Here is a 12,073-nt window from a genome sequence, read left to right as displayed (position 1 = left end):
GTAGTTCACATCTGGTAGTCGAGAAGGCTGGTTCAGTGCCTTACTCTGCGCAGAATCCCCGCTTTACCAGGACAGATCTCTTAAAACGCCTGAATCTCATGTTGAATTCCTGTCACTTCCATCTTCTGTCTCTTTGTTTAGATTTAAGATCTAAGGCAGACAGCCTCTCAAGTCTGCGTATGCCAAGCACTGTACTACTCCTTTGTACTATATTGATGCAGTTATGCTGGGGTGAATGAGCTTATTTACATAAAGCACATTCCAGAATATGAACTTTATATCTTTATAGTGATATGATTACTGCCATACCACGATAGTAACGGTGTAGTCATGGCTTTGAAGAAAAATAACAACAAAAAGGACGTGGCTATGCTAGCATGGCTTCAGTGTATTTGCAGTAAACCCTTACGAAATGGAGACAAAGTTTCTGCCGGGGTCTCTTTTGTTCTGTCGCGAAACAATAGCAGCTTTGAGAAGTGGGAATCTTTCCAATTCTGTCAGCAAGGTCACATGAGTTGGTTACTGTCATATAAGAATTAAAAACAAAAACACACAAAAAAAAAAAAAACAAAAACCAAGGAACAACAAAATGCCTTGCTAGTTAAAAGGTGTATGAAAAATTAATTGAGCAGATGAGTTAGTTGCCATTCAGGTTCAGTACTGTTTTTCAGAATTAAATACCTTTTTTCATGACTGGGCACAAGCCGACAGTACTTGCAACTCTCTTCAGCTCTTGAAAATCAAACTGCATCAGTTTTTCATTGAGGGATTACCTAGCTTTTTCTCTGAACGGCAATTTAGATGATCAGTAATCAGTTTTCCTTTGAATAAAGGATGTTTCAGTACATGAGAATTTTTCCAAGTTCTCACTTAAGTGATAACGAGTAACTAAGAACTCCTGATTTATATGCAGCAGCCCTCCACACAAACATTTGAAGTAATTTAATATTAAGATATTTTTTTTAAAAAAAAGGAATATGACTTAGATACAGAATAACTTACTGATGTTTTATTCAGGAAACTAGAAGACAGAAGAAAACTTTAAAGAAAACTAGGAAGTTTGTTGTTGATGGAGTAGAAGTGAGTGTAACCACGTCAAAAATAGTTACTGAAAATGACTCAAAAAGTGAAGAAATGAGATTTCTACGGTAAGCTTTTGTAAAAGTAAATTTTACAGGAGGTTTTATTGTCTTGTACACAACTGATTATTTTAGTAAAAAGTTTATTTTTTTAGTGAAAAGTTTATTTTTTTTAGTAAAAGTAAGGGGGGTAATAGTCTTATTTTTGTCATGTTTGTCATTGCATTTGTTTCTTTTGTCAATAGAAAGGAATGCAAAGTGTTTCCTAATGAGATGATTCAAAAATAGCTTTAGTGGACCTAAGCTGTAAATGCTTTTTTATAACTTTCTTTTATTTTTCTATCAATATTAAAAGTTCTCTTTCATTATTAGGCGTCAAGAGCTAAGAGAGCTGAGACTTCTTCAGAAAGAAGAGCAGAGAGCCCAACAGCAGCTTAGTAACAAGCTCTTGCAACAGCGAGAACAGATGTACAGGCGTTTTGAACAGGAAATGACAGTGAGTTTTTGGATTTTGGTGCTCTTAAAATGTGACATCCTGATGGAGTAGGCAAAATACTAATAACAATGTTACAGGCATTTCTTTCTGATGGCTATAGTTTAAGTTTCATTCTTGCTAATAATGGCAATATTTTTGTGTTATGGATGGCCAGCTTGTATGCTAGAACTCACCTGCCAGTAAACAAAAAGTGTTTTTTTTTTAACAGAGTAAAAAGCGACAATATGATCAAGAAATAGAAAATCTAGAGAAGCAGCAGAAGCAGACAATAGAGCGGTTGGAACAGGAACACACAAATCGTTTAAGAGATGAAGCAAAACGCATCAAAGCAGAACAGGAGAAAGAATTGTCCAAATTCCAGAACATGTTGAAGAACAAAAAGAAGGAGGTAAGAGACAAAGATGATAGTACAGAAAATAAGGAGTATGGCCATAGCAAATGGTTGAGGTTAGGTCTCCCAAAAGTCACATTAACCTCATGTGCTATAATAAGTTGTGGAGGGAGTACTAGTAGTCAGTATTATTCCTTTTGTTTTACTGCCAAAAGTGAAATACAAACAGCTAACAGGAGTGTTTGGGTATTGACTTAATCTAGAAAAAGTCATCAAATTAGGAGACTTTATTTTTCACAGAATATTTAATAATTCTTTCTACAAATAGTACATTAAGATATAGTATTTTATTAAAGACTGAAAATATTTGAGATTGCTACTTTAAACTAACCAGGTATAACTGCTTAGTAAATACTTACCAAATTAGAATTCCAAAGAAAAGAGTATGATCTCGATTAACGAGAAGAAACACTTAAATTTCTGAGTTTCGGTTGATTCATTAGATTTTTATTAAGTGCCTGCTGAAGTGGTTTAGAATTGCTCTATATTAAGTGTTAGTTATATGAATTTTGTTCTTTAACTCAAAAAGGCAAGCTAGGAGAGACAGGTCTGATGACCTAAAATCTTTTACAATTAATTTCCTGTGTGTTGTACAGTTAAGGCAAAGTGAGTGACGTTTTACACTGACACCTTACACTTTTGATTTGCTTGCATTAGAATAAGAGTGGTATACCTCTATAGATTTTGCATCATGATAGCTGTTTTATTTTAGTTTCAGGTCAGCTATGTAGTGCTTGTTTGTATATAAATGTCTCTAGTGTTTGCTCTAATAGTTATTAGACTTCTAGAGATTTCTTTTAGAATCTGTACTGTCCATGCTTTTGCATAGAAACATCCTGTAGTTTTAAAAAAAATGCATAGAAAAAAATGTATTCAATTTGAACTGTCTGCTCATATATAAATAACCATTTTTCTTCTTTTGCGGAACTTCTTGCATTTTTTGAGTCTCTTTCTACTCACTGGTGATTGGGTCCTACATGGGAAAGCGGGAAGAATTATATATTTCTCTGAGCTAAAAGCAGGTCTTTCATGGAAACAGGAATAGCATGTGGTGGTTTGGACTCTGTTTTCTGATGATGCTTCCACTACTAAACAAATAGGCATTGGATTTTGGGTGCCTAGTTTTGTATTTAGAACTTCAGAAGGTGATTTACAGTTTGAAGGAAAATGCAGCTGGTGCTCTCAAACTACCCATGTTATGTTGAGGTGTGTGCAATGTTAAGTTTTGTAATTCTAAAGTGAGTTTAAAAACAGCAAGTAACAGATTCATATTCAGCTGATTTAGCCAGGTTATATTTAGAATATTTCTACTCATCTAGTCTAATTCACATTGAACTGAAACACATGTTGTATTTCAGCATATGTATAATGAAGTTTCTTAAAAACATAATCAGTTACGGATAGCTTTTGCTTTTAAATTCTTCAGAACTGAACATTTACAACCATTAATATTTTATTTGCTTCTATGATTATTTTTAAGATTTACCCTATGTAGATGTCATTTATGGTTGAAACACTGATAATGGCATCTTCTAAATTCATATTCAAGACAGTGTCAGAAACAGCTCTTTTTCGGTGGAATTCATTTTAAGTTTCCAACCATTTTTCACAGCTTTACCATGAGGTAAACATACTCTGTAGCCCTTTTGCGGTAGTGCTTTAAGAAAATGCCACTTCTGCAGGTGGCGGTTTTCTTATCTATGGACTGTTCTAGCTGCTGCATGAAAACGCAAGTCAAGAGCCTGCCATTTCTGAGAGCACTGGGCAGCATTTGCATGCAAAAAGAAGCTGGCATATGCATCTCTCTGCGCTGGCACACCTAAAGCACGCATTGTTCCGTCTCTTTTCATTAAGCTCTCCTCACTAAGCTAACATCCCTGCCACTGAAGTAATGCACGCTTCCCAGTTCCTCTAGTGCTTGACCTGCATGTCCTGTGTTCACAATAATGCTTGCTACGGAGAAAAAGTGTTCTTTTTGCCACCTTCTGCATGCTTATATACACTGTAGGTTTTATGTGAAGTGGAGAAAGCACCAAAAGAGCTGAGAAAAGAGCTCATGAAACGCAAGAAAGAGGAGCTTGCACAAAGCCAGCATGCTCAGGTAACAATGGCAGCTTCAAGCTACTAAAATACAAAAGGCAGCAGTATTCACACAGCTTGATAATTTCACTTGTTGTTGTTGAGTGAACATGAAACTTAACTCCAACTAACCCTGTGTATTGCTCTCTTTTTTCAAATATTCCCATCTCACTTCCCATGGAGTATAATGTGTAGAATTGTAGGAGCGGTGATTTTCAGGTTTGTGCTGTTGAGCGTAATGTTTTGTTACGTTGTGCCAAAAAAATAACTATTTTTATATGACAAGTTTCCTTACCATGCTTTTGTGGGTGGTAAGTACCCTCAGGCCCATCAAATGATGGAGGTTTCAGTCAGAAGTTATTTGGGGGCAATACAAGCACAGGGGAGGAACGTATATAGAATATGTAAGCATTAGGCATCTTATGCTAGTAGCAGAACAGATTAGGTAAAATGAAACTATTTAATGTCGAAGTGTAGGTGTAGGGAAACTTTATAAGACGACATATGTAATGTCATGCCTTCAAACTTGCTGCCTTTATATGAGCTAGCTGGAAAGAGGCTAATATTTCAGAAAAAATGCTTTTGTGATGGCCATAGTTTGTACGTGAGTGAGTTTGTACCCCAGCAGAGCAGGTTTGGGTTGAGTAACTTAAAGATTAAATGTTTGTGACCTAGCAGAAAATAACAGCAGCTCTATCTGATTATGTGTTCGGTTCAGGAGGGGATTTCCCAGCCAAGAATTTGATTGAGTTACAGCTCTCCCCATACCGAGGATGCGTCTCTAAGCTTGTTAAGGAAACAATTCAGGAACTAAATTTTCATAATGGTTGTGGTGACTTTGTTTCCTTCACTGGTTTCAGTATGTTAAAGTAAGGGACGGTTTTAAAGGTGGAAGATCCTTACTTGGAATGAGGAAGTACTAGGCAAGGTGCAAATGGAACATCTTAAATGGCCAGAATTTTTACTGTCAGCAACCGCTTTTTTGTGATTAGACTTGACGTTTTAAATGTATATTTCTAACATACAGCAGAGGTTACCTTCTTTCTTTTGAAGAGCAGCACTACATTTGATTGTATTCTGACATAGGAAGTACGTTGTGTCCCACAGGGCGTTGCTCAGGTTATGATTCAGTCTTTTCAGTTGTCTTCGTGTACGCTGTTCAACGCACAAATGCAGGATGTAAGTCCTAAAATGCAAACCAAAAAGTTTTATTTCCCTAATTTTCCAGATGTGTGGTTTTCTTCTTCTCCTCATATGTGCTGATCAGTTTCACAGCTGCCTCCAAGAGAGTTAGCACAAATGTTATTTCACTGCGCTATTTACTGAAATTTTGATCTTTTTACTGTCCTCTGGGCAAGACACCTGAAGTTTATCTCAAACGTGATATAATGCTGTGTGTTATTTGTTCAGCACATGTGAGGAACAGTGTGACTTGTATGCTCTGCGTGCAGTGAGATTATGTATTGTTAAGGTGGGAGTTTAAGATACTGAGCAAAACCAAGTGGTAATTTTAAAAAGGCAGACAGCCTTGTACTGCCTGCCTTTTATACCACCCAGCATGGTCTTCACTAAGGTCACTGCTCGTTATTTATGTGATACCTGGGTAGATGTGGGAAGTAGAAAGGCCAGATTGTTTTCTGCGATTGCCTGGTTTATCTTAGTACTAGCAATTAGCATGGTTTCTGTGTTTCTGTTTTTTTGTGTGTTTAAGATTTACAATGTAGATGCAGCAGCGATGATATTTAAATTACTGACAGTAAATCCCAAGCATAATTGTTTTTTGACCATGACTACACTAGAGCAGCTGTCCCCTTGCACTTCCTAAATCAAAAAACTCCTAGCAGATCATACACAGTATTAATTATGTGCCCGCATGCTCAAAATAAACTCCTAGGTTTTGTATCCTTTCCATCTAGAAAGGGAACCAAAGCGGTGTTTTTCTTCAGTCTACATATTTGGTTAAGAATGCCTGCGGTGTTCACAAATGTGGCCTCCCAGTGCTTTTTGTACCCTCAGGTCTGCTGCTGTGTGAGCATTCACCAGCTTCCTCCCTCTGGTTTTCTGTTACTTGTGCAACTCTGCTGCCCCCTGGGAGAAATGAAAGCCTTGTCTGCTGTTCAATGACTGTGGAGATGAAAATCAAGATTCTCCTGGACATAACAAAGGATTTTTAACAAATACCTAATTCCATATGTTGCTGATGGCTCATTCAGTAAAAATAAAGTAAAATGCTTAGCTCAGGAGGCCCTTCCGCTCATTGCCTGTAGCCCAGCACTGTTTTCCTGCCTCATGCCATCTCCGTTCCAACAGGCCATCTTTTTGCTTTGTTATGTATAGCAGCAAGCTCTGCAGCTGCTCGCCTTGGCTCTGATACCTACACTACTATTGTGCTTTTTTGACCTTTATATCCTGGTAGAAGCATCTGCTTTAATTCCATAAGTGTGTGTGCATGCCTGCGTGCTTGTAGTTATGTTTGGGTTTTGTTTTTTGAATAGTGGCAGAGAAGAAATGCAACAGCATGTCCTCGGGGTGTGGTGGGGCCTTCCTACTAGTACCTGTTCTTTGTAACGTGATGCCACAGACTGGGATACCCTAGATAAGAGGAAGATGCAGGTGATACGGGGACCGCATCACACAGATGGCAGGCGTATCACTTTTTGTAAGGAGCCAGGTCAGCTCTGGTGCACCGAGTCTCTAAGTCCTGCAGGACACAATTCCCACAAAAGCCATTGGGAGTCTTCATGGCAGCCTGACGGGATTCCAAACCTCCATCAGTAACTTGGCATTCATGACAAGATAAACCACTCGAGTTCATGACAGGATGAAGCACTTGAGATAGAGATACAAATCTGAAACCCAACGTATAAATAAATAGGCTTTACTTAATAACCCAAAGCAAAATGATCATAAATGCTTTTTTTCTGACATCCATGAATCCGTAACATTTGATATACTGAGATCAACTCTATATTGAGCATGTTTGTCTTCACTAGCTTTGAACCTGCAGTTTGTTTTGAGGAGAGATGAGATGGAATGATTTGCAGATGATTGGTTAGTCTGTTGCCTTTGTTCTTATTTCTGAAAGTATTTAATTATTAAAAATATTCTTTACTCTCTGCATAGAAAATACAAGAGATGCATAGTTCTATAGCACGAGGCATGTTAGCTCAAATTTTCTTAGCTGTATTTGTTTTTGTGTATATATAACACAGAACTGGGAATTTCATTAAACTGTAATGTGGCTAGAAGAACAAAATTTAATTTATTTCTATTGGTTTTCACCAGGAGCAGGAATTTGTGCAGAAGCAGCAACAAGAACTGGACGCATCTCTAAAGAAAATAATTCAGCAGCAGAAGACAGAACTAGCCACTATTGAACGCGATTGCCTTAACAACAAACAGCAGCTCATGAGAGGTATTCAGCATCAGACTCTCTCCTTAAAGACAGATATTTGTGTTGCATCTTAATAAAACAATAGTCTGTCTGAAACTTCTGAAATCAGATGCCCTCATGACTAATATGGAACCATAATAAAAACACGTGCTATAGAAAAGCTTTGCTCTTAAAATGCAGCTGTAGGCTACTTCTGAACATCCACTTACAGGTGGATTCAGAATTATTGTATTGCACTTCCTAAACCAGCCTATGTTTTTTCCAGCTCGTGAAGCTGCAATCTGGGAGCTGGAGGAGCGACATCTACAAGAGAAACACCAACTCCTCAAACAGCAGCTCAAGGATCAGTACTTCATGCAGAGGCACCAGCTGCTTAAGAGGCATGAAAAAGTTAGTGTTGACTTTAACACTTTATTTTGTGTATTAAATCACACATGTATTTTATATTGACTTGATTTACAATAAATTTTAGACTTGTGATCTCTTCATGTAGCTCTTCGCTTGCCTAGGCAATACCTGTGCAGGTATTTCCATGCTGTATATGTTCTGTGCTTTGTACTGAAAAACAAATAAACCTTAAATAGAGTAGTTCAAATCTTGGAAATCTAAACCAGACTGTAACTTTACAACTTCAAGAGTGAAGGTTCAGTTCCACTAAAGTTTCTCCTTTCAAATAGCAGAGACATTTAAAAAATGTAATTCAGAAGTTGTACTGGTTACAACTGGTAATACATGTCCATATTTCTTAGATCATTAAATAACTTTGTATGGGTTGGGCATGATCCAGAGCTCCCTGGAATAAATGGAAGACTTGATCCACCCCAGCCCTACCACTAGGGCAGGGCCACTGGTTTCTACTGAAAGAAACGCTCAAACAACATGCTTATTGATGAAATGATGTAAAAGTTATAAAATAACAGGTATTCTGTAACATTTCCATGTGGTTAATGTTTTAGGAAACGGAACAAATGCAGAGATATAATCAACGCCTTATTGAGGAGTTAAAGAACAAGCAAACTCAGGAAAGAGCCAGACTGCCAAAAATCCAACGAAGTGAAGCAAAGACTCGAATGGCTATGTTTAAGAAAAGTTTAAGAATCAATTCATTAGCCTCTCCAGACCAAGATCGTGAAAAAATTAAGCAGGTAATAAAAACGATTTTAGTAGTGTAAAATCTTGATGTGATGTAAATGTGATGTGATGTAAATGTTAAGTGTGGTGACGGGCCAGAATGCACTCTCAGCAAGCTTGCAGATGGTACAAAACTAGGTTGATGAATGTCACCAGACCCATCCATGCAGAATGACCTGTACAAGATGGAGAATTGGGCAGAGATGACCTCATGAAGTTCAGCAAAGGCAAATTCCAAGTTCTGTACCTCGGGAGGAATAATTGTAGGCAACGGCATGTGCTGGGCATTGACCACCATGAATGCAGCTTTGCTGAAAAGGCCCCAGGGGTCCCGATGGATGAGTTGAATGTGAGCCAACAGTGTGCCCTTGTGGCAAAGAAGGCCAACAGCATCCTGGGCTGCGTGAGGAGGAGTGCTGCTGGCAGGCCGGAGGAGGTCATCATCCCCTTTTCACTTGAGATGTATCTTGGGTCCTGTCCTGGGCTCCCCAGTGCAAGACAGACACGGGCTTAATGTAGCAAGTCTAGCCAAGGGCCGTGGTGATGGTTAAGGGATGGGTGGATCATGGTATAACAGGAGAGGCTGAACTTGTGGGACGCTTCAGTCTGGAGAAGAGAAGGCTCAGGAGGATCTTAGTCGTATGTATAAATGTGTGATGGGAGGGAGGAGGGAAGGGAGAGCCACATTCTTCTCAGTGGAGCCCAGTGACAGGATGAGAGGCAGTCGGCACAAACTGAAATAGTTTTATATAAGTCAATGTAAGTGTATAACTTAAGAATGAGGAAAAAATTCACTGTGAGGGTGGTCAGACAATGGAGCAGGTTGCCTGGAGAGGTTGTGGAGATGCACAGAACCTAGCTGGACACAGACCTGAGCTGCCTGCTCTGACCCTGCTCTGAGCAGGGCGGGGTTAGACTAGAGAGTCTTCAGAGGTCCCTTCGAACCTCGACCGTTCTGTGACTCCATGAAGTGTAAGTATTTCTAAGAATATTTGATTTTAGTGAGCTCTTGAATTAAAACTGTAGGTATTCAGTCATCCTTTAAAAGCAAACGTTGTGAAGGTTTAGAGACTTGCTTTATGCACAGAAGTCCCAGATCATGGTTTTCATATGATGAGCAATGGAAGGATAAAAAGAAAAATCTGGGATGTAAAACCTAGGAAGTAGCTCCCTTACTGCTTAACATCAACCTTAACCAAGACTTGTAGCAACACTTTGTGTCACTTAGCTTCAGAGGGAGTTAACTTCAGGTGTCTGAAAGTGAAATGTGCTGTGCTTTATGGAGAGATTAGAGTGCAGAGAAATGACATGGTGGACAAAACTGTGAGGCCATTCCATTTGTAGGAGTTCAAAAATAAAATAAAAATACAGTCAATATTCATGTATCTTAAAACCATTCAATTCACTAATACTGTATGGTGTTTATACTTGTTCTGTTTTAAACATCTTTTGACTCATGTAAACTGTTGTCTATAGAGGCACAATACAAATCACCTTTTTAATTTTAGTTTGCAGTTCAAGAAGAGAAGAGACAGAAAAATGAGAGACTGGCTCAGCATCAGAAACATGAAAATCAAATGCGGGACCTTCAGTTGCAGTGTGAAGCAAACATCAGAGAACTGCATCAGTTACAGGTTAAAAATAGATGACATTAAATGAACGTTCAGTGGGAAGATTCACGTTAATAACAGGCACAGGCGAAGCAGAAACATCTTTTCCTGCATTTTTACTGATTCACATGGATTTTCTCAACGTTGCTTTCAAAGGCCTGCGAGATACTGTTTAACCAGACTCAGAACCTAACATCAATTAATAAGAAATCGTTTTACACATAAGAAGAGCATGAGCCATAAGCAGATGATAACTCCTAGAATATTTACCAAGTTCCCAGTGCTGTTCTGTGTAGGCAACGTCTCCTTTTAACCCACTTTTGCTCAAATGTCATTAATCAGAACAGAGGTAGGCAGCAACAGGCATTGCCCAGGAGGCATGGAGTAAGGTAGTCTTTGCAAAGTGCAGGCTGCAATTTTTGAGCTTTTTGAAGCTATTTAGAAGGAATGCTCTTCTTGCAGTGAGGAATTCAATGTTGCCGTTTTTTGTATGTGTTTTGTAGAAGTAGGTTCTGCATACTGAAGGCCAGGCATCCTTTTCCATGATGTCTGCTTTTTCTCTGCTTCAGGGACACCAGGCAGTTTTAATGCATTAAATGATCACCTGCTGATCACCTTTGTATAGAGAGAGGTTCTGTCTTCCAGTGGCCAGTGAAGCTACTTCTACTGATTGCTTTCTTTCATCTGGTGAAAACAGTCCCTGGCTGCGCTACTACTAATACACCCCAGCAAATCCCCAAGTACTGTGGGAGTCTGCGTGAGACTTTCAGCTAAAGCAAAATCAAGCAGATTAGGGCTACTCTGAGCCACATCAAGAGAAGTTGGCCCTTAGCTGCACTCAGGACTAGCCAAGTGCTTGTCATTTTTGTTCCTGTGCTTTCATACTCTGCATCAGAGTATAGAGACTGGAGTCATAGACAAAAAGTGCTTTAGAAACTGCAGTTGCCAACTGCTCCTTAATATTAAAGATTTGTTGCAGCCAAATGCTAAACTGTATTCTTGCCATGCTTCAAAAGGCCCCTGGAAGCTAAACAAACACGTGTATAACTTAAAGGAATGTGAAACTTGCATGTGGTTTGATTATCCTTGTTACAGGGCGATTCTGAGGCTGCTTTGTGCAAGAACGTTTCTGTCTAGCTAGACCCCATTTGTTAGTCTCAACTCCTTCAACTCTCACCAGGAGTTGAAGTATTGGAAGTATTCTTCCAAAGGTTTGGAAGTATTCTTCCAATAAAAAATCAACACACTACCTCCTTTTTAATGTAATTTATTTTAATAAATTACACAAACTGGCTTTAGAAAGCAAAGCAGAATTGCTGCATGACCTTGGGTGGCGTTATTAATCAGTGACCACAGTTTGGAGCAACCCTGTGGGCTGCTCTCTGAATGGTACTCAGCAGCGTGTTTAGATTTACAAGTATTTCTTATCTCAATTGGTTCTGATGGCAGATCAGGTCTTGATAATGCAGGCCCGTAACAAACTTTTATCTTGTAATTATGTGCGTCACTGTTTACACAGGCTAGTAAGCTAATTAAAAAGAATTAGGACAACATATGTCACTATATAAATATTAAGTTGTCTAATCTGAATTAGTTTGACAAGGATTATCTTTATCTTGTTTTAAGAATGAAAAATGCCATCTACTGGTTGAGCATGAGACTCAGAAGCTAAAAGAGCTGGATGAAGAGCACAGCCAAGAACTGAAGGAATGGAGAGAGAAATTGAGACCAAGAAAAAAGGTAAATTGGAGCAGTTTGAATTGGAATATAATTAAGTGTTAAACCTAGCAAATACAGATCATATAAAAAATTTTGCAGAGGAGGAGAATTGCGCTACTATACAAAACTGCTATAGTTCACTTATAAGTTAAAATATATGCAACAAAAAAGGCT

The 12,073-nt window shown here is 38.6% G+C and overlaps 1 protein-coding gene across 3 annotated transcripts in view; it reads left to right on the top strand.

The window, feature by feature from the left end:
- Positions 1-12,073, top strand: part of SLK (STE20 like kinase) — a 48,806-nt gene that overhangs the window by 31,506 nt on the left and 5,227 nt on the right. For 2 of the 3 annotated variants that reach the window (XM_048060368.2, XM_048060367.2), the window contains exons 10-18: positions 1,018-1,148; positions 1,452-1,575; positions 1,784-1,963; positions 3,975-4,067; positions 7,331-7,460; positions 7,705-7,829; positions 8,396-8,584; positions 10,079-10,204; positions 11,807-11,920. In XM_048060368.2, coding sequence (XP_047916325.2) covers positions 1,018-1,148; positions 1,452-1,575; positions 1,784-1,963; positions 3,975-4,067; positions 7,331-7,460; positions 7,705-7,829; positions 8,396-8,584; positions 10,079-10,204; positions 11,807-11,920 — 1,212 coding nt within the window. The remainder of the gene's footprint in view (positions 1-1,017; positions 1,149-1,451; positions 1,576-1,783; positions 1,964-3,974; positions 4,068-7,330; positions 7,461-7,704; positions 7,830-8,395; positions 8,585-10,078; positions 10,205-11,806; positions 11,921-12,073) is intronic. The other variant, XM_048060369.2, reaches the window with a different exon arrangement.

Source organism: Anser cygnoides, chromosome 7, assembly GCF_040182565.1.
Source record: "Anser cygnoides isolate HZ-2024a breed goose chromosome 7, Taihu_goose_T2T_genome, whole genome shotgun sequence".
In the NCBI taxonomy this organism is placed as follows: Eukaryota; Metazoa; Chordata; class Aves; order Anseriformes; family Anatidae; genus Anser; species Anser cygnoides.
This window is presented reverse-complemented; position numbering and strand designations above follow the sequence as displayed.